Below are 24608 nucleotides of genomic sequence, written 5' to 3'. Positions count from 1 at the left end.
TATTTTCATAAATACAAATACAACACAATCAAACAGTAATATGAAAAGTAGGCAATAAAACTAAAAATAGCATTTACAGGAAGGTATATAGTATGCATATGAACAAATAAGTTGTTAATCTAACTTAATAATCGATGTATCATTGATATTTGTCTTCTGATATATCGGTATCGTCGATATGCCTAAGACCCAATCAATGACAGCCCTATTGGGTAGTGTGCATGCAACATGCTTTTACACAGTGCTCTTTATTTGCTTAGTCTTTTGAATCGTCCTGTTAAAATGATATGTATATTTTGTATATTCCTTTCAGTTCTAATATATTTCTTTAATTAGTTATTGTTTCATCTCTTTTAATTATTCTGTTAACAGGTGTGACAATTTTATGCAGGCGGCATGTAACTTTTTTTAATTCCCTTCGAAGTTTACTGAGATAGTTGATGATTCGTCATATATAGAAAACGCTCCCTTGTCCGCAATTTGCGCATTGCATTATGGTAGACTGCTGTATGTTCTATTTATAGAACACGGGAGTGTGCTATGAATCAACTTCCTCAGAATCTTGATGAATGTCTATACACCCAAAAATGTCCCCTGTGCACATTTTCAGTAGTTAAGCGTCAGATTTCTTTTATTCTTTAAATAAAGTGCCTTTTTACTTTATTTTCTTTGAAAGGGAGTTACAGTGGATACAAAAGCAGCTTTCAACTTCACATATAAAGGACTGTTTAACATTCAAAAAGCCAAAAGTGATGTCCCCTGTGCACCCTTTTTTCACATTCATCAATTAACTTAGCATTGCTGTAATATATGGTGGCAGTTCTATATTCTAAGCAAACTGTGTACACAAAATTTAGGCATTACTTGATAATTTAGCATAGCCACAGTTGTTATAAATTAAAGATTAAAAAAGTGGTCAGTCGAAAATGATATCCTGACAGATGCACAGTTTGGTTTCAAAACAAATCACAGTACAATAGATGCAATATTTTTATTAAAATCTTTTATTGATAAACACATTAGTTCAGGAAATAGTTTATATTGTTGTTATGTTGATCTTATGAAATGTTTTGATACTATATATAGAAATGGCCTATGGTTAAAATTGATAAAGTCAGGGATAGATGGTCGCCTTTTCAGAGTAATTAGGTTTTTATTATGATGATGTCAAATTATGTGTTAAACATTTAAATACCTTGTCCGATTTTTATGAATGTGATATTGGATTATTGCAAGGGGAGATAATGTCGCCGATTTTATTTTCACTTTTTATTAATGATATTGAAATACACCTTCAAGAAAATGATAGTTCTTTAACATTAGATCAGCTTTCTATATATTTACTGTTATTTGCTGACGATGCAGTTATTTTTTCAGATTCAGCAAATGGATTGCAGAAATCTTTAGATAGCTTAGTAATACATTCATACTGTGAAAAATGGAAACTTAAAGTCAATGTCGAAAAAACAAAAATCATGATATTCAAAAAAGGAAGACTTGGTAATCAAAATTATCAATTCTATTATAATGGTGTCCAATTAGAAATAGTCACATCATTTAATTATCTTGGATTAGTTCTATCGAATGGTGGATCATTTATTACTGCAACACAAACACTAGTTGGAAAAGCTTTGAAAGCTATGGGATCTTTATTTTCTATAATCAAAGATTTAGAAGTACCTGTAAAGTTAATGTTAAATCTGTTTGATACATATGTAGCATCTATATTACACTATTCATGTAAGGTCTGGGGTTTTTATAGGGCTGAAAATATAGAAAAAGTACATTGAAAATTTTTGAAAAGATTATTAGGAGTAAAGATGTCGACATGTAATTCCGCTTTGTACGGTGAATTAGGAAGATTCCCTTTATATATAGTTAGAAATGTTAGAATATTGAAATATTTCTTGAAATTGCACTCCGTGAAAAACAACAATGGTATTTTAAAATCAATGATTATGACAATGAGACAAGAAATAGACAGAAACGTTAATTGTAATAACTGGGCCGCACAAGTAAAACAGTTGTTACAAAACTCCGGCTTTCCTGATGTATGGTTATTCCCAGAATCTGTAAATGTTAATATGTTTATTCCTTTATTTAGAAACAGACTTATAGATATATATATATTGGTAACTGGAGAAATGATATTGCATTAAGAAGTTCAATGATATTGTTTAAAGAATTAAAAACCACTAACAGCTTTGAAATATCAGTATATCTAGAAAAGATAAAATGCCATAAACTTAGAAACATGATAGCTAAAGTTAGATTATTGTCACACAACTTAAACATTGAAACAGGAAGACATCAAAACATCACAAGAATAAATAGAAAATGTATTTTATGCACAAAAAATGACATTGAAGATGAATATCTCTTTGTATTGATTTGTGAAACCTATAATACCTTAAGGCGTAAATATACATCTAGATTTTACTACGAACGACCAAGCATGTATAAATTTATACAACTATTAAATTCCACAAATGAAAAAGAATTATATAAGTTAGCCATTTATTGTAAATATGCTTTTAGACACAGATTGGAATTGTTGAATAATACATCTTAACTTTGTATTTTATTGGTAATACTAGGATGCATACTTTATGTTATTGCTATTTAATGTGTGACCAGCCGGTGAGGATTTGCGCATGATAATTTTAATATTTTTATCAATATATCTATACAAGAAACGTTGCGCTGGATACTATATACTTTTGAATATTCTTAAATAGAGTTGTATACAGGTATTACGATAAGCCGCTATTTTTTAGTAAACGAATTTCAGTATGTTCAAGTCTTAAGATGAATCTTGTGTTTCTTTTCGGCAAGGTTCATAGTGATTTAAGACTGTTCGAGTCAACCATTATTGCGCGTTTAAAGTAATCCTTGCATTCTCTTGAGGTAAGGTTAACCAGAGTCATGCATACTTTTATTTTATAATTATACAAGAAGTACATCGGTACGAAGTGACAGACAGTATATATTGTTTCGCGTGCTTTTAACATTCAATGAATGTGCATATTATATCCTTTATATAGTATCTCACAATCGCTACAAAGATTATCCTTGAGGGAATATTATTTAGAAAATTCTGCATTTATATCTTTGATTCTCAGGGCAGGTCACACTGCAAATAATATTGATTGAATCTTAACTGAATGATAATTCTTTTGTTTTGTTCACTCTCGCATTGCTATGCATGTTTAGTATATTTTAGTTCTTATAACGATGAACTGTACATGTTCAAGTTATATCAATAAATTACTGTTCTGTTCTGTTCTGTTCTGATAATTTAGCATTATAAAAGAAACCCTGGACAATTTAAAATTCATTGTTTGCATTTTTGCCGTAGTTGCCAATTTTCAAGTTAAAAAGTGGAAATATCAACTTTATTGCTTCTTAAGCTGTCAAGTTTGCCTACATATGTTAATGTTCACTAGTGAATATTGTGTAGTTGAAAGAATTTTACTTAAATATGAACATATTCTATAAATATATTTTTGGGTGCAGTTTGTCCCCTGTGCATTTTCTCAGTAACATTATAAAGTATGCATGTATTTTACCATTCCATTTTACCATGCATGACATTTTGTCATTTTTATACTTTGAATAAGCATTGCATGTAAACTAAGTGATTTCAATGTATTAGTTATGTTTAAAGTCACTTATTTTTCATTTAAAACATCACATGCTGCTGAATTTTCATGTTTTGTTGCGAAAATTTTCAGTTTTGTAGTTATTTTGTGGAATACACTATTTGTTTGAAAGGATTTGTCTTAAGTTGATCACCAATAGTCTTTTAATAAACAGAAAACTAATAATAAAGGAATGCAACAATGATTTTCAAATATGTGTCCCCTGTGCACCTGTAAAATAACGCAGTTTTGAGATGACAATTTTAGAAATTATTATTACAGTACATTCTTGAAATTTGGCATGCGGTTGATGAAATGCAAAACTGCAGAAAAAAAATAGTTTTATAATAAAGTTTAATTATTTTCATTGCAATAACTTTTCTAGATAGAATTTTATTTCATTCAATATTTATGCAGAAATGGATGATTGTTAAAACCATGTCCCAAATTTGAAAAATTTAAGTTTCAGACCACACACAGGTATTTCTCAGCTAGATAATTAATCATTGCCAATCATCAAAGGAATAGATTTATTCAGTTATGATGATGTAACATTATAAGCATAATTTCATTAACAATTTGTTGGACTCATGACATGACTTTTAATGCCTATTATCTGATGCTATTGTTTGAGGTGTTCAATAACCAAGAAATAAATAGCTTATACAATGGGACGTAATTTTATTATTTTCACTGATATATCTTGTTACATCAATTAATAAAATGATAGAATTCTAATTTACATCTTGTTAATACACAAAATGAAAACATTGACTTAAATTTTAATTTGTTAGATTGCTTGTTTCATTTCAGTTAATTTGGATACCTATATGACCATTAAACTAAGAAAAGTAATTACAGTTGGAATTAAAACTTGCTTGTGAAATAATTGCAAAAGTGTGGACTTTCCCTTTTTGAAAGAATTTATAAGCTAAAACTAAAGTCCAAGTTATTCCAATATTTTCCAAATGCTAGAAACTCAGAACACAAAAGTCCAACGATTTTCAAAGACATTGAAATCTGATTTGAGGAAGCAAAATATAAGTCCAAAGTAATCCATAGTTTGCTGCTTTGGAAAACATTGGATTTGTTTGGATTATTTTTTCAAAGTTTTCCATAGTATTCCAAAAGTATAATCCAAACAAATCTTAAGATTTTCAATGAATTCTTTGCTGCAATTTAAATTAAAAAATCTTACTAGGAAAACTTTGCATTATCTTAAGAAATCTAAGGAATTCTTTGGAATGAGAAAAACATTGGAATTGTTTTTGCAGGGGCGGCATATCAGAAATGTTTTATATAAAACATTTTTTTTTTTCAGAAAAGGATCAGTCATGTCAGCCTTGTTTTGGCATACGTTCTGCGGCCATGGAGAGAATTTTACCACTTGGAAAAATGGGGACTTTGGTCACTGCTTTGAACAAATAGTTGTGATATGTCCAAGCTACGTTATTCTAGCAATATTTAGTGCGTATTACATTGCAGCAGCTAAACATAATTCACGCGGAGCTTTTTTGCCTTTACCATGGTATGTGAAATATCGCTTTTTGTGTACATTATTATTGTGTGTACTGGCTGTGGTGCAGGTTGTATTGACAAGAATTTTAAACCAAAAAAAAGTGAGCTATGCTGACATTGTAACATCATGCATATTATCCTGTTCTTGGTTAGTACATAGCATTTACCTCTATAGACTGAAATATTTATTCTGGAGCTCATGGCGTGGAGCCACTCCTATGGTTTTGATTTATCTGTTGTCTCTTATATCATTAGCTGCCCAACTTCATACAAATATAGTGCAAAGGTTGAACAGTTCACCAAGTCATAATAGTGTAGAAGAATTCTCAGTTTATGTTTCTGCATTTTTGCAAGTTTCGTACGTATTTACGCTCCTGCCTGGAGGAGAGCGTGTTACACTCGTAGATGATGACGTTTATTACAGAGCTATTAATGAGAATGTGGATGAAAGTAGTTCCTTACTTGAAGGTGCAAGAAGTACATACAGAAGCATATCCCAGCGACCAGAGACTGCCATCACAGCAGAATATGACGTAAATTGTGTCTCACGGTTAACTTTCCACTGGGTACGACAACTTCTTGTGAAAGGAGCCAAGAAATCTATTAAAAGCGCTAATGATCTGTTTCTATTACCTGTGCGATTGAGTACATTGAATCTTTACGTGAAGTTTACGCATATATTGACTGGAAAACTTGATAACAGATTTCAAAGGAGGGAAAGTTATTCTTCTCGGTCAAGTGTAAGTTCTAGTATAAATAGCATTCCTGATGTTCAGTTCTCAAATACAGATACGAGACATATGTTTTTGGATGATACGGAATCAGAACCCATAAGCCTTCTGAAAGCACTGAACAAAGCTTTCGGTGCTGAATATTATTTACTGGGTGTTTTAAAACTTCTTGCGGATTGCTTTGGATTTGCAGGACCAATTTTGTTAAATTTGTTAGTTTCTTATATTGAAACGAAGTCGGAGAAGGAAGAAAATGGTTATTTATTTGCTACTGGTTTATTTCTATCAACTTTACTGGGAGCTTTTTGTTCAACACAATTTGATTACAACTGTAATGTTGTAGGACTGAAGATCAGAACAGCCATTATTACAACTATATATAGAAAATCATTATCAGTGAGTAATGTTAGTGTAGGAAAATTTACCAGTGGACAGATTATAAACTTTATGAGCACAGATACTGACAGGATTGTGAACTTTTGTCCCAGTTTTCATGCTGTGTGGAGTCTACCATTCCAGATTGGTGTCTCATTGTACCTTCTTCACCAGCAGGTAAATATTTGAAAAACTGATTCAATCTATTTTATTTCTCCTTTTTAACAAGCCAACGCTTCAAGCCATCACTTTTGTTTGTAAAAAAATGTAGTAAATAATGTTAGAAAGGAACATTGGTGAAAGAAATGTCACTCTTGTTTACAAGAATACTGTAAATTTGAAAAAAGCGTTAAATAATAAATAAGATCACTTGATGAGAAAAATTTATCAAGAAGGCTATTATAATATCTAATAAATTGGCAAGTACATTACATTGTGCATTCATGAAAGGTAACATCTTTAAATTGCTATTAAGAATAAATCTTTCAATGGTTTTTATGTATATTACAGGTTGGGCTTGCATTTTTAGCTGGTTTAGGATTTGCTTTGATCTTGATTCCAATAAACAGATGGCTGGCAAAGAAGATAGGTCAGCTTAGTACAGCCATGATGGAACAGAAAGACAACAGGGTTAAGGTAACTTCATAATTATTTATCTTCAGATTTTACTGAACGAATAAGCGGTAATAAGTTATGTAAGTGGGTCATATAGTTTACCCATTTACATTTTCATATTCATATTAATATTTCATATTCAGTGAGATTTCTTATCTCGTACTGAAGTTGAAAGAGTTTACCTACTAAAATACTTTTTGTAGCTCACATTGCCAGTTGATTAGGAAACATTTGATTTAGATATTGCATGTAGTTCATTTTTCTGTGGTTCCCGTGAATGTTACTGTATTTACCTACATGTTGATAAGAATAGCATCTGTTTGATAACTTATGTTGAAGTTTTGTGCTATTTGAATTTCATTAAGTTTGACTTGTCTGTTATATAGCAGAGATGTTTTATGATTGAAATAAAGGCTGAAATCTATCAAATATCACTTATTGAAAGTATGCAAGAAAACTTTGAAATAACCTTTTTTTAGCCGACTTTTTGAAGAAAAAGTAGAGCTATTGAACTCGCTCCAGTGTCTGCGTCGGCATCGCCGTTGGTTAAAGTTTTTGATAAAGTCAGATATCCCTATTACTATCAAAGCTATTGACTTGAAACTTAAAGTAGTTATTTACTGTCAAAGTCTACACCAGGAGATACAATCCCCGTAACTCAGATTTGAATTTTGACAGAGTTATGCCCCTTTTTAACTTAGAATTTTTTTGTTAAAGTTTTTGATAAAGTCAAATATCTCTGTTACTATCAAAGCTATTGAATTGAAACTTAAAATGGTTATTTACTTTCAAAGTCTACACCAGGAGAATCAATCCCCATAACTCTGATTGAATTTTGACAGAGTTATGCCTCTTCTTAACTTGGAATTTTTAGCTTGACTATTCGAAGAATAGTCTAGCTATTCTACTCACCCTGGCGTCGGCGTCGGCGTCACACCTTGGTTAAGTTTTTGCATGCAAGTACATACAGCCATCAATTAAAGGCATATAGCTTTGAAACTTATTTTTTCTTTTTCTAGGTCAATTACCAACCTCTCTGGGTCAAGTCCCATAACTCTGACATGTATTTTGAGCAAATTATGCCCCCTTTTGGACTTAGTAACTTGCATTTTCTATCTCCAAAACTAATGCAGATATTGTTTTGAAACTTCACATGTGTCTTCGGGGTTATAAAACTAGTTGATAGCAGCAAGTCCCATAACTCTGACTTTCATTTTGGCCAAATTATGCCCCCTTTTGGACTTAGAAAATTCTGGTTAAAGTTTTGCGTGCAAGTACATACAGCTATTTCTAAAAGGCATATAGATTTGAAACTTATTTTTTCTTTTTCTAGATCAATTACCAACCTCACTGGGTCAAGACCCATGACTCTGACATGTATTTTGAGCAAATTATGGCCCCTTTTAGACTCAGAAAATTTTGGTTAAAGTTTTACATGCAAGTTACTATCTCCAAAACTAATGCAGATATTGATTTGAAACTTCACATGTGTCTTCGGGGTTATAAATCTAGTTGATAGCAGCAAGTCCCATAACTCTGACCTTCATTTTGGGCAAATTATGCCCCCTTTTGGACTTAGAAAATTCTGGTTAAAGTTTTGCATGCAAGTACATACAGCTATTTCTAAAAGGCATATAGATTTGAAACTTATTTTTTCTTTTTCTAGATCAATTACCAACCTCACTGGGTCAAGTCCCATAACTCTGACATGTTTTTTGAGCAAATTATGCCCCCTTTTAGACTTAGAAAATTTTGGTTAAAGTTTTACATGCAAGTTATTATCTCCAAAACTAATGCAGATATTGATTTGAAACTTCACATGTGTCTTCGGGGTTATAAAACTAGTTGATAGCAGCAAGTCCCATAACTCTGACCTTCATTTTGGCCAAATTATTTCCGCTTTTGGACTTAGCAAATTCTGGTTAAAGTTTTGTGTGCAAGTACATACAGCTATTTCTAAAAGGCATATAGATTTGAAACTTATTTTTTCTTTTTCTAGATCAATTACTTACCTCACTGGATCAAGTCCCTTAACTCTGGCATGTATTTTGGGCAAATTATGCCCCCTTTTAGACTTTGAAAATTTTGGTTAAAGTTTTACATGCAAGTTTCTATCTCCAAAACTAATGCAGATATTGAATTGAAACTACACATGTGCCTTCGGGGTTATAAAACTAGTTGAATGCAGCAAGTCCCATAACTGATATGCATTTTGGTCATTATTCCCCCTTTTGAACTTAAAAATCTTTTGATATTTAACCTTTTTGGGTAATATTTTCCTGCTTCTGGGACAATATTTCGAATAGTCGAGCTTGGCTGTCTTACGGACAGCTCTTGTTTGGTTAGAGTTTTTGATAAAGTCAAATATCTCTGTTATTGTCAAAGCTTTTGACTTGAAACTTAAAATAGTTATTTACTATCAAAGTCTACGCCAGGAGAAACAATCCCCATAACTCTGATTTGAATTTTGACAGAGTTATGCCCCTTTTTAACTTAGAATTATTTGGTTAAATTTTTTTAAAGATTTTACTGGCAAAGCTCTGATTTATAGTCAAGCACTGAGAGAAGTCGAGCACAATGTCTTACAGACAGCTCTTTTTTAATATGACATTTGCTTAAGATGAAATGTTACAACTAACCTAATGTTTGAAAGTTGGCATTTGTTTCAAATTCTGTTTAATTTTCAGGTTATGAATGAGGTGTTGTTTGGTATGAGAGTTGTCAAGTTTTATGCCTGGGAAGATCACTTTGAGTCAAAGATTAATACCCTGAGAGATGCTGAATTAAAAAGTTTAAAGGTGAGTGTATGTTACAGTGTTTCCAGCAATGAAATGCGAAAAGACCTTTTTGTGATAGTAGGTTTTGTAGGATCACTCAGTGCTCACGTTTTTTTGTTCGAGGTAATGCTATTTATCACACGGAGGTTAAACGTTAATGTTTGACACCAAATTTTGTATGTTCGTTTTTCAGAATGTAGTATTCCTTAATTGGGAAACTTTTGTTGGAAGGTCCATGTCCTTAAATTATACTTCTGGAAGTTTTCAAACGCACATCTAGCTTCACAAAGCAATTTCTTTTTATCTTTTTCGAGAATAGAAATTTCTCATTTCAGGGACGGAAGTACCTTGATGCCATGTGTGTGTATTTTTGGGCTACAACTCCTGTCTTGATCTCTATTCTCACATTTACTACATATTCATTGATGGGCAACCAGCTGACAGCAGCAAAGGTGAATTTGTATATATATATATATATATATTTTTTTTTTAAAGGAAATACAAGTATTTAACCTTCTCTTCATGTTGAGACCAGACAAGGAGATTGATCATGTTGATATAGGCATGTACTGTAGACATTTCACGTTTTTTTATGATGAAAAATACTGGAGATATTATATAATCTGGTATACTTTTAATACAGGAATGTTTGATGAAACAATAGGAAAACATTATTTTGTTGATCGTTAGGATGGTTGCAGGATGGTTGCTTGTTTTGTTCATCACAGGGCTTTAGTCCTAGATGAATGAATGACATGATTTATGTGTCTGCATTGATGACCAGCATTGATTACGATACAAATGAATAAAATAAGTTACCTTTACTTTATTTTAACTATTTTAACTCCATTATGAAAGCTTATTCTAATCTGTATTCGGTAATCATGTTGGAAAAACATACTGGTGACCTTTGTCTGGTGCTGTCAAGCAGGTCTCAAATCCATAATTACTAGTCCGAGCAGTAGAAAGTTTTTCTGCTAGATCACCAGTCAGTTTCATCAAGTTAATTGTAATTAACTGCGACTGTAAAATGTAGTATTTATCAAGTACAAATTTAAGTCGTGATTTTATACACAGGTGTTCACCAGCCTGTCCTTGTTCCTGATGTTGATAAGTCCATTGAATGCTTTCCCCTGGGTGTTAAATGGTTTAGTGGAGTCATGGGTCTCATTGAAGAGGGTACAAGCTTTTATTGCACTGAAAGATTTTGACTTGGAGCAGTATTACTCTTCTAATGCAGGTATCCAAAAAATGTTATATTATTTATTTTAACATTTTACAAGGGTTTAAGTTTTATAATAATATGTTACAGTCTGGAATGTGTTGACTTGTTTGTAGAAATCGTGAGAACTTGAAATAAGTAGTTCCCTAAAAAGTGCCTGGTGGCTTCATTACTTGTGGGGCTTGAAGTGCATTAGACTGTTCTGTTTTTGTCTGACTTCACAGCCAAAAAGGCCTGCTTGGGCTGGAAGCTGTACTTATTTCTAAACTTTACATACTTCTTTACGTGATATTCTTCTTGGTTGCACCAGTTTCCATTTGGCAATTTGATTAGCCTTTGTGATGTCTACAATTGCTATTGAGAAGTACTTGTATTTTGCAAAAAGCTGAGACATCTTTACATACAACTTTGAATTTTTATTGAAACGGTATTTAATTACATGTATTGAGTTCAGCAACACCAAACATTGTGATAAAAATGAAATGCCATCATTACTCAGACTTTCATGCCTGTTTCAGTGTTACCTAGTGACTCTGCATTACATATCAGAGATGCTGAGTTTTCCTGGAAGGATACAGATACCATTTCCCAGCCAAAGAAGAGGAAATTGAGCCAGGAACCTGGCAGGACAAGATCATCAAGCCAGAAATCAGATGGCACTGGTACCCTTAGCAGAAAAAGAGCACCAAGCCAGGAACCACTCGTAAATGATACACATGGTGAACATAAGAATCAGAGGCCAAGTGTAAATGAGAGTGGGGATAGAGTATCCAGTGAAGAGCAAGACAATGTTGCAGTATCAAAAGTACAAGGAACCACCCTCAGTCTGGTTGATATCTGTATGCATGTTACAAAAGTATGTATACTGTATCTTTTTGCATCTTCACTTGTCGGGCCCAGTTAAAGATTAAATATTTTATGTAAGAAGTTGTGTGAAATTCACTCTAAAGTATATTATGTTGAATTAGTTTAGTTTACTTTCAAAAGTATGCACTAGGTAATGGAATTCAGACCTTGAAAAGCTTGACATGTTGCTTGACATGTTGCTTGACATCCATTCTGTCATAAGTTTGGTTAAGTTTATGTTCCATTTGTAATGCTATGGCCATGAACCGGAACCATGTCTGTTGAATGCAAAGTTGCAGTTAAGATTAGAAATAAACTACATGTGTGTAAATTGTGATCATACATGTATTTAAGAGAAGTTACAAATAAAGAATGATTTGCATATGCCTGTCTCTGTTAAAGCACACTTTAACTTACGCTAGAATGACATCACGTTAACGTGCAGTGATGTCAAAGTTTTTTGTTTCAACGAAAGAGTGCTACTATATTTAATCTACTGTTTTAAATTAAGGGCATATTAGAATTGAAATAATTCATAGCAAAAGCGTGTTTTAACACTATTTATACACTTTGGCGGTAATACATGAAATTATTACGCCCGACCTATAACCGCTCATTGTGCAGAAATAGAAGTACGTTGAATTGTTTTAGTACTTTATTCTAGGGCCAGTTTGTTGGAGTCATTGGTAAAGTTGGTTCTGGGAAAAGCTCTTTACTCAGTTGCATATTAGGTGAGATGCATCGGGTCAGAGGTCATATAAGAGTTAATGACCTTGAACTTGGTTTTGCCGTGGCAACACAGGAACCATGGATACAGCATGCTACTATAAAAGACAATATCCTGTTTGGAAGACAGTTTAACAGTAGGAAATATGAAAGAGTAATAGATGCTTGTGCCTTGATGGAAGATCTAAAGGTATTTAGTCTTTTAGCTAGTTGTCCCCCAATGAAACATAATTTCTTTATATATTTCATATAATAACAAACATTGTAATATTATTATTGCATAACACGCAGTAATAATTTACATTTTACAAATATTTAGTTTTACTTTATTTATTAATTAATAGACTAAAGTGATAGTCATTGAAAAGGTAGTATGATATTTGATCCTGATGTAAAAAATCAATTCTTGTCACTTGTTGAGGTGAAAAAAAGCTTAGGTAGGGATGGCTGATTTTGATGGAACAACTAGTGTACAGCAATCAATTTTCTGTGGATGGTTTTAGTCTATATTTTCAATGGAGTAAAATCAAATTTCAGATTATGTTTACCAGTACTTAAAATTTGTATTTTACATGTTAATAGAATATAGTTTTCCATTAATATAGACATTGCCAGCCGGTGACCTTACAGAGGTTGGAGAGAATGGAGTGACACTGAGTGGAGGACAAAAAGCTAGAGTTGCCTTAGCAAGAGCAGTGTATCAGGTACTACTCTGGTTTTAGCAAGTTTCTGTTTTGAATGTTTGCTATATTTTCTGCATCTAGACTGTCGTCAAAAGTTTTGAAAAGTTATATTTCAGATCAAAGTATCAGATCGATTCTCTTTCATATGTGTAGTAAGATTTGTAAAAGATTACTTTAATTGAATTTGAAATTGAAAACTATATCTTTTGCACTAGGGAGAAATTGTTGTCTTAAAGAAAAAGAAAAGGTTAGTGAAAGCAGGATTGTTGGTTTGTTTGCTTGTGTTTTGCCATAAAAAGGAAAAGTTTAGTACAGATATTGAACAATTTTTTTTTCAAGAATAAACTTTTTAAAATAAAACACAGAAGTAAGAATATGCAGATCTGCCCTTAAAATTGTACAAATCCAATATCGGTGAGAATTGTTGAGAACTTTTCATCGAACTTGTCTTCTCAAAAAAGATAATAATTCAAGTTAGAGACTTTTAATGATTATATTCCGTTTTAGAACAAAGATGTTTTTCTTCTGGATGATCCATTATCAGCAGTTGATGCTCATGTGGCGCAACATTTGTACCAGAAATGCATCATGGGATTGTTGTGGGGAAAGACGCGCATTCTTTGTACACATCATACAAAGTATCTTGTAAATGCTGACCAGATTATACTGATGAAAGACGGAAAGATTGTTAAAACAGGTATTCTCTCTTTTTTTGACTCGGCAGAATTACTGCCTCCTTGGCATATTGGTTAAGGTCCATGTCTTTCAATAACTTGCATCTCACGTCTGGTTTGAAATGTGACTTTGGTTGTAGAAATCTTTCATGTGTCGAAGCTGTCCAGTTGGCTTATGAAAGGTTGGTGGTTTTACCCAGGTGCCTACCCCTGCCTGAAATACTCTCACAACCTTAGGCTGGAAAGTTGCTCTGTTACATTACAGTTGTGTCTATGTGACTTAAGGCTATACCAAATTGATTTGTCGTTCGTCGGAACTACCGCATCAATGATTTCATTCCCGAGAAAAAGAAAAAAAATTCACCCGCCCGCACGTACATAAAAATCGCCGAAAAAATTTTTTTTTTTTCTGATTACGCGGTCCGGAATGATAACGGTAAACAGGTTTTATCGCTGTTTTAATGCGTCAAAGTGATATTGATCGGAACCCATGCGTTCGTAATACATGTAGGCTGATCACTACCAAATAGAATGTAAGCCTCCGCAGGTCTAGTCACAAGTAGTCCAAATATAAATAGTACTTATCTTTTTTCCTTTCCTAATGCATTTTCTCGGCAGCAACGTGCTTACTTTTACCCTACCGCGTTTCAGTATGTATCACTTTGCATTGTAATGAAATCGGCATGTTCCTATCGCATGCTAGATAAAAATGGCGGCGTAAGAATTTAATGTCACGAAAAGAGAAATTGAAAGAAGCGAAAAGTAGTAAATTCAGCGGGTTGTATTTAATGAACTGTAGTTTTCTTATATAAAAGTTAACACCCCCTTTTCTTTTTGTTTTTCTAAAGTAGCGATCTAGTTCTTTATGGGAATATAAGTCTCTGAAAATCTGATATGCTAGAAAATGTTGAAACACCGTTATGAAGTGAGTGGATTTTATATGAAATAAAGAACAGCTGGATTTAGTGGTGTTCAGCCTATAAGGGGCAATACATGTTATTTTCTGAAAGCCCTCGAAAATGAATGGAAATGCCATTAATCTATTCTTTATGATGTAAAACGGTAACAAATGGCTGAAAACGCTAAAATTTCTTGTGTTTTGGCATTTAGATCGAATTTTCGACCAGGTGGCACTATTTTGGTTCGTTTTAGGACCTAGTAAATGTCTTTTCTCGCATTTTAGCTCTTCAGGTGTCTAAATAATATTGAAATTAGCATGTTTCTGAATGAAAATGACAAACATCGTAACGATTAAATGGATGGTAAATTTAAATTCCACGAATAAGGTAAAATTAATTGAAATATTGCTTGCACAGGGCTAAATTTTGCATATTTTTGGAGATGGGGGTGACCTGTAATGAATTGTCATTTCTCTATATTTTCTCAATATTTTGCACCAAAACAAAGCAGAATCATTGTGAAATAGGTGTACCTTGAGAATGAATGCAAATTCATGGAAAAATCAGACAAAAATTTTCTCTTATAGGCTGATCACTACCAAATAGAATGTAAGCCTCCGCAGGTCTAGTCACAAGTAGTCCAAATATAAATAGTACTAATCTTTTTTCCTTTCCTAGTGCATTTTCTCGGCAGCAACGTGCTTACTTTTACCCTACCGCGTTTCAGTATGTATCACTTTGCATTGTAATGAAATCGGCATGTTCCTATCGCATGCTAGATAAAAATGGCGGCGTAAGAATTTAATGTCACGAAAAGAGAAATTGAAAGAAGCGAAAAGTAGTAAATTCAGCGGGTTGTATTTAACGAACTGTAGTTTTCTTATATAAAAGTTAACACCCCCTTTTCTTTTTGTTTTTCTAAAGTAGCGATCTAGTTCTTTATGGGAATATAAGTCTCTGAAAATCTGATATGCTAGAAAATGTTGAAACACCGTTATGAAGTGAGTGGATTTTATATGAAATAAAGAACAGCTGGATTTAGTGGTGTTCAGCCTGTAGCTGATGACACAAACTCAAAAAGTCAGGAATTATGGTGTTGTTCATCATTTGTTTTAAACCTGGAGTGTCTGTGCTAGTGCCACACATGACCTTCGATGTGCCGGTAGGTGATGAAGTATGCACGTTCTACGATTGTTCAAATTATACAGTGAAAAGAACAAAGCCCGACTTGTAGACGTGCACGGCCACGGGGATTCAAATTGAAAATATTTGGATTAAACATAGAAATATTGTTCAGATAAAGTTTTCAAACCATTTGTTATCAGTGTGTTTAGTTAAATATTTTAGATCTAGAGCCAAAGCCAGTGCTTTCTTGAAAAAAAAGTTTGTTCACAGATCCTGACTGTAGCTAAAAGTATTCAGCTCAGAGATGTTTATATGCTGTTATGGATCTCTGCGCTGAAACGAATCCCGTACTGAAACCTAACCAGGAATCGTGCCAGAAGTCTGTCACGCTATAATTTCATCAAAAGAAATGCAATGAACTCACCTTTTATTTCAAAATGTTTCTAATTAATTTTTCTTTTGATCTGGTATAAAATAATCCATGCAACATAATTTGAACACAAGTTATACACACAAGTTTCAAATTGGTACCCCTGTCTGCAATATTGTGTCTGCCATTGCAGTTGTCACCTGATCAGGGTACTCTTCATTTGAAAACCAATATTCGGTATAGAATTTTTATTTATTGACCTTTTCTGAGAACTTAAACTTTCTAGGATATGTTTTAATGAATTTTTATCGAAATTGGTTATGTTTATGATTAAAATAAATGATTTATAAGTGAAATTTTGAACTTGATTTTCAAAAATAACCACATGCTCTGAACTGTTGCATGACGTCATCCGTTTCTCACGAGAGAAGTGTGCGAGATGTTGCGGTTTAATACTGGTTAGTTAACCAAATGGGGTTTCGCCATAACTTAATGGACGCGACCATCAGAAAATAAAAACAGTGTCAGTTAAGTTATGGTAGCCAGAACTATCCTGACTGATCCATCACATTAATTGTCTCGGGCCCAAATCGTTTTGAACGTAACTTCTTTAGTACGGCAGTCAGATATTCTATCAAAATGCATATATTCATTTTTAAAAAATGTTTAGCTTTTCAAATAAGTTGTGTAGATATAAAAAATATTTTCTGTCGTATTGTAACCCCAATTTTCCCTGTTTGTATATTAATTGGCTGTGAATTGATTGAAAGAAAAAATCTGAAAAACAGACCTTCCCAACTCAAAATTTCTTGGTCAATCAAAGCACAACAAATAACACTTTTAAAGAGTGGCCATATTGGGATCATTTTTTGTCCGTCTGTTATCATTTTTGACTGAAATGAACCTCTACCACAAAAACTTAAGCTAAGCTTATCTGTTAAGAAATTATTCCAATGGATTCGAGCAATGTCGGAGCATTTGTGTGCCCAACTCCGTTTGGTCTCATTGGTCAAGTGATTTATTACTTTCCCCTCACCTCTACCGTTTGGAGTTTCACTAGGGGCACAAAGTTGCTCATGTGTCGAAGCCATCTAACTGGGTTTCAGAAGATATGTTATTCCACTTGGGTGCCTGTTTTGTCTTAAATATTCCTCATCCTCTGCCGTTAAATGGGCACGCCTTCAGATTAATGTAGAACAATCAAAATTAAAAATAAGACACTCGTCCCTCAGTAATTATAAATACAAAATAAAAACAAAGTGATTCAGTGAGTTTTAGCAAGAATTTATTTGCAAAACCATTCATGTAGTCTTCAAAACATACAGAAAAGCTATCTACTGTCTTAGTCACACTGTAAATGTTAAAGTTCTGTGTTATTCTTAAAGAAATGTTAACTTCATGTATAATCATAACTGCAAAAAAAAAAAAAATACCCACTCGCTCCATGTAAAAGCAACCCGCCTCTGAAAAAATCAAAATTGAGAAAAAAAAAAAATAAATTTTGCTCGCTCGCTCGCTCCTATTTTTTTTGAAAATTTTACGAAGAACTACTAATCAATTTGGTGTGGCCTAAAACACAACAAAACATGCAAAACTGTTTTTCAAGCTTTTTGCAATTTCGTGTCCTGAATTCATGATATTATTGCAGTAACACTATGAAGATACTGAGGTCACTGGACATTTTATTTCCATCCAGTATTAAAAAAGTAGGTCAGCTCTAGAGCTTTATTAAATTTAATTGATAAAAGTATGGTATTTAATCTTGTATCAGTTTAGGTTGGAAGTTTTGGCATAGGCATTCATAGTTTGTGTGGTTTATTTGAAGTACAAAAAATGTAGATATATGGGGGTATTTCTGCATGTTTCTTAAACCTGAAGTAATGACGTAGCGTAATTTATTTAGAAAACATTGAATAAATCCTGGACTCTGCATACAGAAACAGAAATCATCTTTAAGTTACAAAATTAATGGTAGTCTGTGTGTAAATTGATAAAACAGCAACTTTACAAAATTCCTGAAATAAAATACAATAATAAAGATCTTAACACATGAAAATGTCCAGTTTACCTGAAAAATTATCATGCAAATATCTCAGAAATATAGTAACAGACCTATACATTTTATATGATTATACTGGAAACAACATAATTATTCATGACTGGGGAAAGTTTCATTAAAATCTACATTGTAGAAAATTTTCTGTTTTAGAAAATGTCATCAAACTTGTGGTTTTCCAAAACTTGCTTGAAGTCTAAACTTTTCATATCTGTCTACCAAGAAGTCAACACAACCTTTTCTTTTTTATTTGCTGAATTTTCTTAGTATATTTTGAGTTTTAAAAATAAGAGTTTAATAAAATTCTACATGGTTGAAAATGAATCAGAGCTGCATAACTGTGTTAAAACAAATTTTCCTTCATCAGTAAAACTTAACTTAAGAGCCATGAAGAAATAGAAAAAAATGAAGCTGGTTTATTATCTTTCAGGATTGCCTTCAGAAATTCTAGATACAGTAGAACTTACTTCTCTTGGCACTATAGAGGAACAGGATTGTAAGTCACAAGACCAGGAATCACCGTTGGCAACTGATGCTGGTACCCTTGTTGAGGAGGAGGAAAAAGAGACTGGTGTAGTAAAGCTAGGAATCTATAAGTCTTACTGGAAGGCTGTTGGTGGCTGTCTGGCTCCCAGTGTTCTCACGGCTCTCTTTTTCATGCAAGGTATTGTTACATGTATTTCAAAGCTAACATAATTGATTTAAGTAGCTATGGTGCATAATAAAAAATGCATTCAACAGTTTTTCTAATACTGTGCAATCATTTATATTCCTGAAGAATTTGTTTTTTCTGGATTTGGTGGTGGTATCAGTCCACAAAATAAAATCCCAGCAAATAAATGCAGTTCATTTTCATTTTGTGTCTTAAAGATGAATTCCAGAAATCTACATCCCTACAAAATTACCTTTCTGATCAAAACCACAAATTTTAAATAGCATTCCTTCAAATTAGTATCACAGTATATATTGAATTCATATGAATAGGTCAGCATTAGCATCTTGTTCAAAGCTGGCAAGGTTTTTAAAAAATACAGTCGACATTATACTTGCGACCACCTCTATTAAGCGATTTTTTAATTAAACGACCGGTCAAAATCCCTGGCGAACATTTTCAGTACATAAATTCATTCCATTCAGGCCCTTCCCCAGAAATTTTTTAAGGCGCTGGGGTAAAGTTTGCGTGGCGGAAAAAGGGGTGGGTGCGGGAGGGGTTTCCCCTCCCGTGTTCGATTTTTTTTTTAAAAATCGAACCCAAATGGTGCTTTTTTAAGTATACCATATGCAAAAAACACAACAACATTTATTTCATACTTCTGCATTTTCACATAATCATATAACCATTAATATATCATATACACTACACAGATGTCCACTTCTTTTATAAGTATTTTCGAACAACACATATGTCCTTCCATTTCTTCTGTACTAACACTAACAACACAAAGGCATTTTTTTTTTCATATAAGTGTCTGTCTTTGGCACTGTGCCATTCCTTTACTGCACCACTGTCTGACAGAAATTAAAGTCATTCATTTTTTGTACCCCCCGACAACAAAGTTGTAAGGGGGGGTATACTGGTTCCAGGTTGTCTGTCTGTCTGGCCGTCTGTCCGTCTGTCCGTAGACGCAATCTTGTGCGCACCATCTCTCCTTATCCCCTTGACAGAATTTAATGAAACTTCACACAAGTGATCAGTACCAACAGTAGTTGTGCATGGGGCATGTTAGGTTCTTTTAGAAAAATTTTTTGCAGAGTTATGGGACTTTGTTTTTTTGTTACTATACTATATACATAGACACAATCTTGTGCGCACCATCTCTCCTCATCCCCTTGACACAATTTAAAGAAACTTCACACAAGTGATCAGTACCAGCAGTAGTTGTGCATGGGGCATGTTAGGTTCTTTTAGAAAAAAAATTTGCAGAGTTATGGGACTTTGTTTTTTTGTTACTATACTATATACATAGACACAATCTTGTGCGCACCATCTCTCCTCATCCCCTTGACACAATTTAATGAAACTTCACACAAGTGATCAGTAACAACAGTAGTTGTGCATGGGGCATGTTAGGTTCTTTCAGAAAAAAAAATTGCAGAGTTATGGGACTTTGTTTTTTTGTTACTATACTATATACATAGACACAATCTTGTGCGCACCATCTCTCCTCATCCCCTTGACACAATTTAATGAAACTTCACACAAGTGATCAGTAACAACAGTAGTTGTGCATGGGGCTTGTTAGGTTCTTTCAGCGACAAAAATTGCAGAGTTATGGGACTTTGTTTCTTGTTAACATACTATGTACATACACAGTCAGGGGTGTAACTGTTTTAAGTTATGTAACCTATTTCAGTTACTTTTTCAAGCATTTTATAACCTGTATTAGTAATAAAATATAGTTAACTCAGGTAAGTTATTCAAAAAAAGTCTTTTTGCTGTTCTCACAAAGTGACCTTTAAAGTGAAATTAGTAGCAAACTGAGGTTAATCAAATTCTCTTTTAGTCTGAGCATGACCTGATAAGCATAATGGGATAATAATGAGATAATAAGAGTTTTATAGCTTTAAAGCTTTTGCGTAAAACTTTATCAGCCTTGCGTAAAATATTTCACTGCAAAGCTGGAAAGATAAAAATTCAAGGATTCAGGAAATAATTGCAGTAGTCTCATTCAAAATGAGGAATTGGCACAGGAGGGCTTTGTAATATTTTATGATAACTGAAACAAGTTACAAAAGTTTAACCAATAACTCAAATTGGTTATAAACTGCGATAACTTGAAACAGTTACACCCCTGACTGATACAGTCTGCATATGCAATCTTGTGCATGCCTAATCTACCAAACCCTTACACACAATTTAATGAAACTTCACACAAGTGATCAGTACCAACCCTAGTTGTGCATGGTGCATGTTACATTCTTTTAGATAAATATTCTGCATAGTTATGGGACTTTGGTTTTTGTTACTATACTGTATACATACAGTCTATATACATACAGTCCACATAATTATGCAATCTTGTGTGCGTCAAATTGCAGTGTACTGTGTCAGTGCATGCGGGGGGTACATTCATCACCTTTAGTGATAGCTCTAGTTGTCCCTGCATGGACACCATGAGTAAGGCATTAAGCACTTTCATGCTCACTGGTGAATGGTGGGTGGTCTTTACACATTCAACTGCTGAAACCTCTCTCACAAACTGAAAGTACAAAAAAAAAGTATTTGTTATTTTCCCAGAGCAAGGATAACCAAGGATGGGTTTATATTGTAAAAGTTCCTAAGATTTGACATTTAATGATTTATCTTGTGTTCTTCTGCACAATGAATTGCAACAGTATTTCTGTTAAATATTTGTGGGTGTTAACAACACCATTGCAGCTTTTTTACACACAGAAGCAGATTCTGTATTTCAAGTTTAACTATGTATTTTACTGCAAGCAGCAAGTTTCAGAAAGAACATCATTACATGTATACACACCAGCTGCGGAGGTTGGTAGAAGCAGTCCCACTGTAGCGACTTTGCACAGGTTTGGGTGAGACTTGGACAGATTACTAATAATCCACTCCATTGTGCTCAAAGTGTTCATCTGTGGTAAGGGTGGCTTTTAAAATTTGCCTGTGCCCATTCAATAACCGCCCAGTCTTCTTCAAGGGAGAAGTGTGATGAAAGAGCCTGAAATGAAACATAAGTTACAATGACATGTTTCAATGACTTGACAAAATGAATCATAACTTTTTTATTGTTGATAAGTTTCTTGTTTTTTCTTCTTCTAAAATTCTTTGGACCATACATGATGCTGTAAATATACATTCAGTAAATAGAGATTCTAAATAAATCAATGTTTATTTAGCATAGAAATTAGACTATTGACTTCCTTGAAATACAGCAGAGAAGAATTCATTCATCCCTTTTACCGACTACCCGGTTCTTTACGTGAGAAAGTAGGCAGTTTATTTGGAACTGGTCTTTCCCAGGAACGATGGTTAGGTAACCTGCCCTAAATTTTGTTATTCCACTGAAACTTCGGCCGAAACTTGTATCATTTGGTCTTTTCATGTTTACTTTGAGAGATACAAAAGCAAAGTGAAACAAAAATATCATAGTAGATCTAGATAAAGTTTAATATTTAGAAATTAATAGCACCTTAAACAATAGTAATTAAACATCCTCGAAAAAGTTTGCTTCAGTTCATCGGGAACAATGATTTCAAACTTCAAACAGTCAAAGAATCACTGGTCATTTTAATACAGTTGCCTTTCTCTGCTAATTATTACTCGATAACAATTAACTTACCCATGCATGCCGCCACCAACTGTTATCCCATTTCTTTGCATAGACTAATTTTAATTATAAACTATATTCCAATCACTCCTGTTCCCAAACTTGTGAAAACACAGACTTTCATCAATACGTGTCGTATTTAAACCCTTATCAGTACACGGTAAACAGCTAGCAACACTGTGTATTCATAAACTTTTACCTGAGGTATCTCACGGGGATGAAATCGCTTACTGATTTAAGACGCTGCGCTAATGATTGAAGCACCACGCAGGATATTTAAGCGCTGCGGGAAGCTATATTTCGTGTTTTAAGTACCGCGGAAGCGCGGCGCCTTATGCGGCTGGGGAAGGGCCTGCCATTAATGTAGTCCCGACAGATAAAATATTCGACAAAAGTATCTATTAAGCAACCAGGTACCAAAGTCCTGCCAGGCATTACTTCACCTGTGTAATTAGTGAGAACGTTTTGATGCTGATGATGATTGATGAGGATGATGGCGATGGTATAGAATAGAGACAATACACAATGTACATGTATACATTTTGAAATATATATATACATATATGTATGTTCATAATAAATACAGTTACATTAACAGTAAAAATAACTTCTCTTCACCTAACTGAAATTCATTAAGAGACCATTCCATTAAGAGACCACTTTTTAGCAGTCCCTCGGGTGGTCTCTTAATACAATGTTGACTGTAGTTTGTAAGATTTAGTGTATGTCATTTTGGTCATATAAAACAGTCTATGTTCAGCTTATTTTTTTCAATTGCATCTGAACATCTTAAAAAGATATTTTCTCACAGAATTTACAATGACTTTTATTGCAGCGTCGAGAAACATCAATGACTGGTGGTTATCGTACTGGGTATCACACTCCGAGAAACCTGGCCAACTTGTATCTAACCATTCCAAGAGTGCATTCCTAATGTATGAAGACCATTTTGAAAACCAACATTCTTACATATCAAGGTAACTTTTTGCCACTACTTGCTGTTAATTTCAAGTTGTATTCATTTTATAACCATGAATTTATGTTGAAGGAAACCAGTAAGGTAATACTATGAATAGCTGTAAATAAGATAAATAACTATTTTAATCTTTCGCAAAGAACAGATGATAAGTTACTGTTATATAGAAGTAGTCAGTGAAACGACCATTTCTTCATTTGAAATAACTGTGAAAAAGAAAAATGAGCCGCACCATGAGAAAACCAACATAGAGCATTTGCGACCAGCATGGATCCAGACCAGCCTGCACATCCGCGCAGTCTGGTCAGGATCCATAGTGTTCGCTAATGGTTTCTCTAATTGCAATAGGCTTTGAAAGCGAACAGCATGGATCCTAACCAGACTGCGCGGATGCGCAGGCTGGTCGCAAACACACTATGTTGGTTTTCTCATGGTGCGGCTCAAATAATGAATATCCAGTACGTACAGTGATTGTTGGTTTCACTCTATGGTTCCAGTTAACAAAATTCTACTAGCAACAAAACTTCCAAACATGATAAAATAGCTGTCCAGTTACCAAACAAAGTTCCCCTAGAGACTGATAACTTCCCCACATGATAATTCATGTATAGCAGTCTTGATACCTAACGAAATTCCAGTAATAACTGACAGCATTGTTTTATATTTTTACCTCATATTTTAAGTTATATTCCTCCAACAGCAGTGTTCACAATATGACAACTGCTAGGGATAACATAATGTACTACTTGACAATATACGGGTGTCTGGCTGGTGCAAACTCTATCTTCACATTGTTCCGGGCTTTCCTGTTTGCCTATGGTGGAATATGTGCAGCCCAGACAATACATAGGAAATTACTGAGCAATATACTAAAGGTAAATAATTTTGAGGTAAATAATTTTGAGAACATTATGTACTTTATGTACTATAAAAATCTATTTCAGAGTCTTTTTTGAGCCACATCCAGTGCAGATGTAAAGTTAGAACTGAACACGAGCAAATAGGCTTTTTAAAAAAAATTTATAGCCACTTTTATGAATATGTTTGGGATGGCTCAGGAAATAAATGGTATATTTGAGGCGAAGAACCAA

The 24608-nt window shown here is 33.6% G+C and overlaps 1 protein-coding gene across 1 annotated transcript in view; it reads left to right on the top strand.

The window, feature by feature from the left end:
- The first annotated feature begins 1386 nt into the window (after nucleotides 1–1386).
- The window catches only part of LOC128559781 (ATP-binding cassette sub-family C member 10-like), a 38456-nt gene continuing 15234 nt past the window's right edge, over nucleotides 1387–24608 (top strand). Inside the window, exons 1-13 of the mRNA XM_053552312.1 lie at nucleotides 1387–1500; nucleotides 4963–6442; nucleotides 6776–6901; nucleotides 9568–9678; nucleotides 9993–10109; nucleotides 10735–10897; nucleotides 11398–11735; nucleotides 12390–12641; nucleotides 13057–13155; nucleotides 13642–13831; nucleotides 18689–18922; nucleotides 23377–23518; nucleotides 24218–24392. Of these exons, the coding sequence (XP_053408287.1) occupies nucleotides 4976–6442; nucleotides 6776–6901; nucleotides 9568–9678; nucleotides 9993–10109; nucleotides 10735–10897; nucleotides 11398–11735; nucleotides 12390–12641; nucleotides 13057–13155; nucleotides 13642–13831; nucleotides 18689–18922; nucleotides 23377–23518; nucleotides 24218–24392 (3414 nt within the window). The 5' untranslated portion in view covers nucleotides 1387–1500; nucleotides 4963–4975. The remainder of the gene's footprint in view (nucleotides 1501–4962; nucleotides 6443–6775; nucleotides 6902–9567; nucleotides 9679–9992; nucleotides 10110–10734; nucleotides 10898–11397; nucleotides 11736–12389; nucleotides 12642–13056; nucleotides 13156–13641; nucleotides 13832–18688; nucleotides 18923–23376; nucleotides 23519–24217; nucleotides 24393–24608) is intronic.

Source organism: Mercenaria mercenaria, chromosome 1, assembly GCF_021730395.1.
Source record: "Mercenaria mercenaria strain notata chromosome 1, MADL_Memer_1, whole genome shotgun sequence".
Lineage (NCBI taxonomy): Eukaryota > Metazoa > Mollusca > Bivalvia > Venerida > Veneridae > Mercenaria > Mercenaria mercenaria.
The sequence above is the reverse complement of the archived record's forward strand: the minus strand, read 5'-3'. Positions and strand labels throughout refer to the sequence as shown.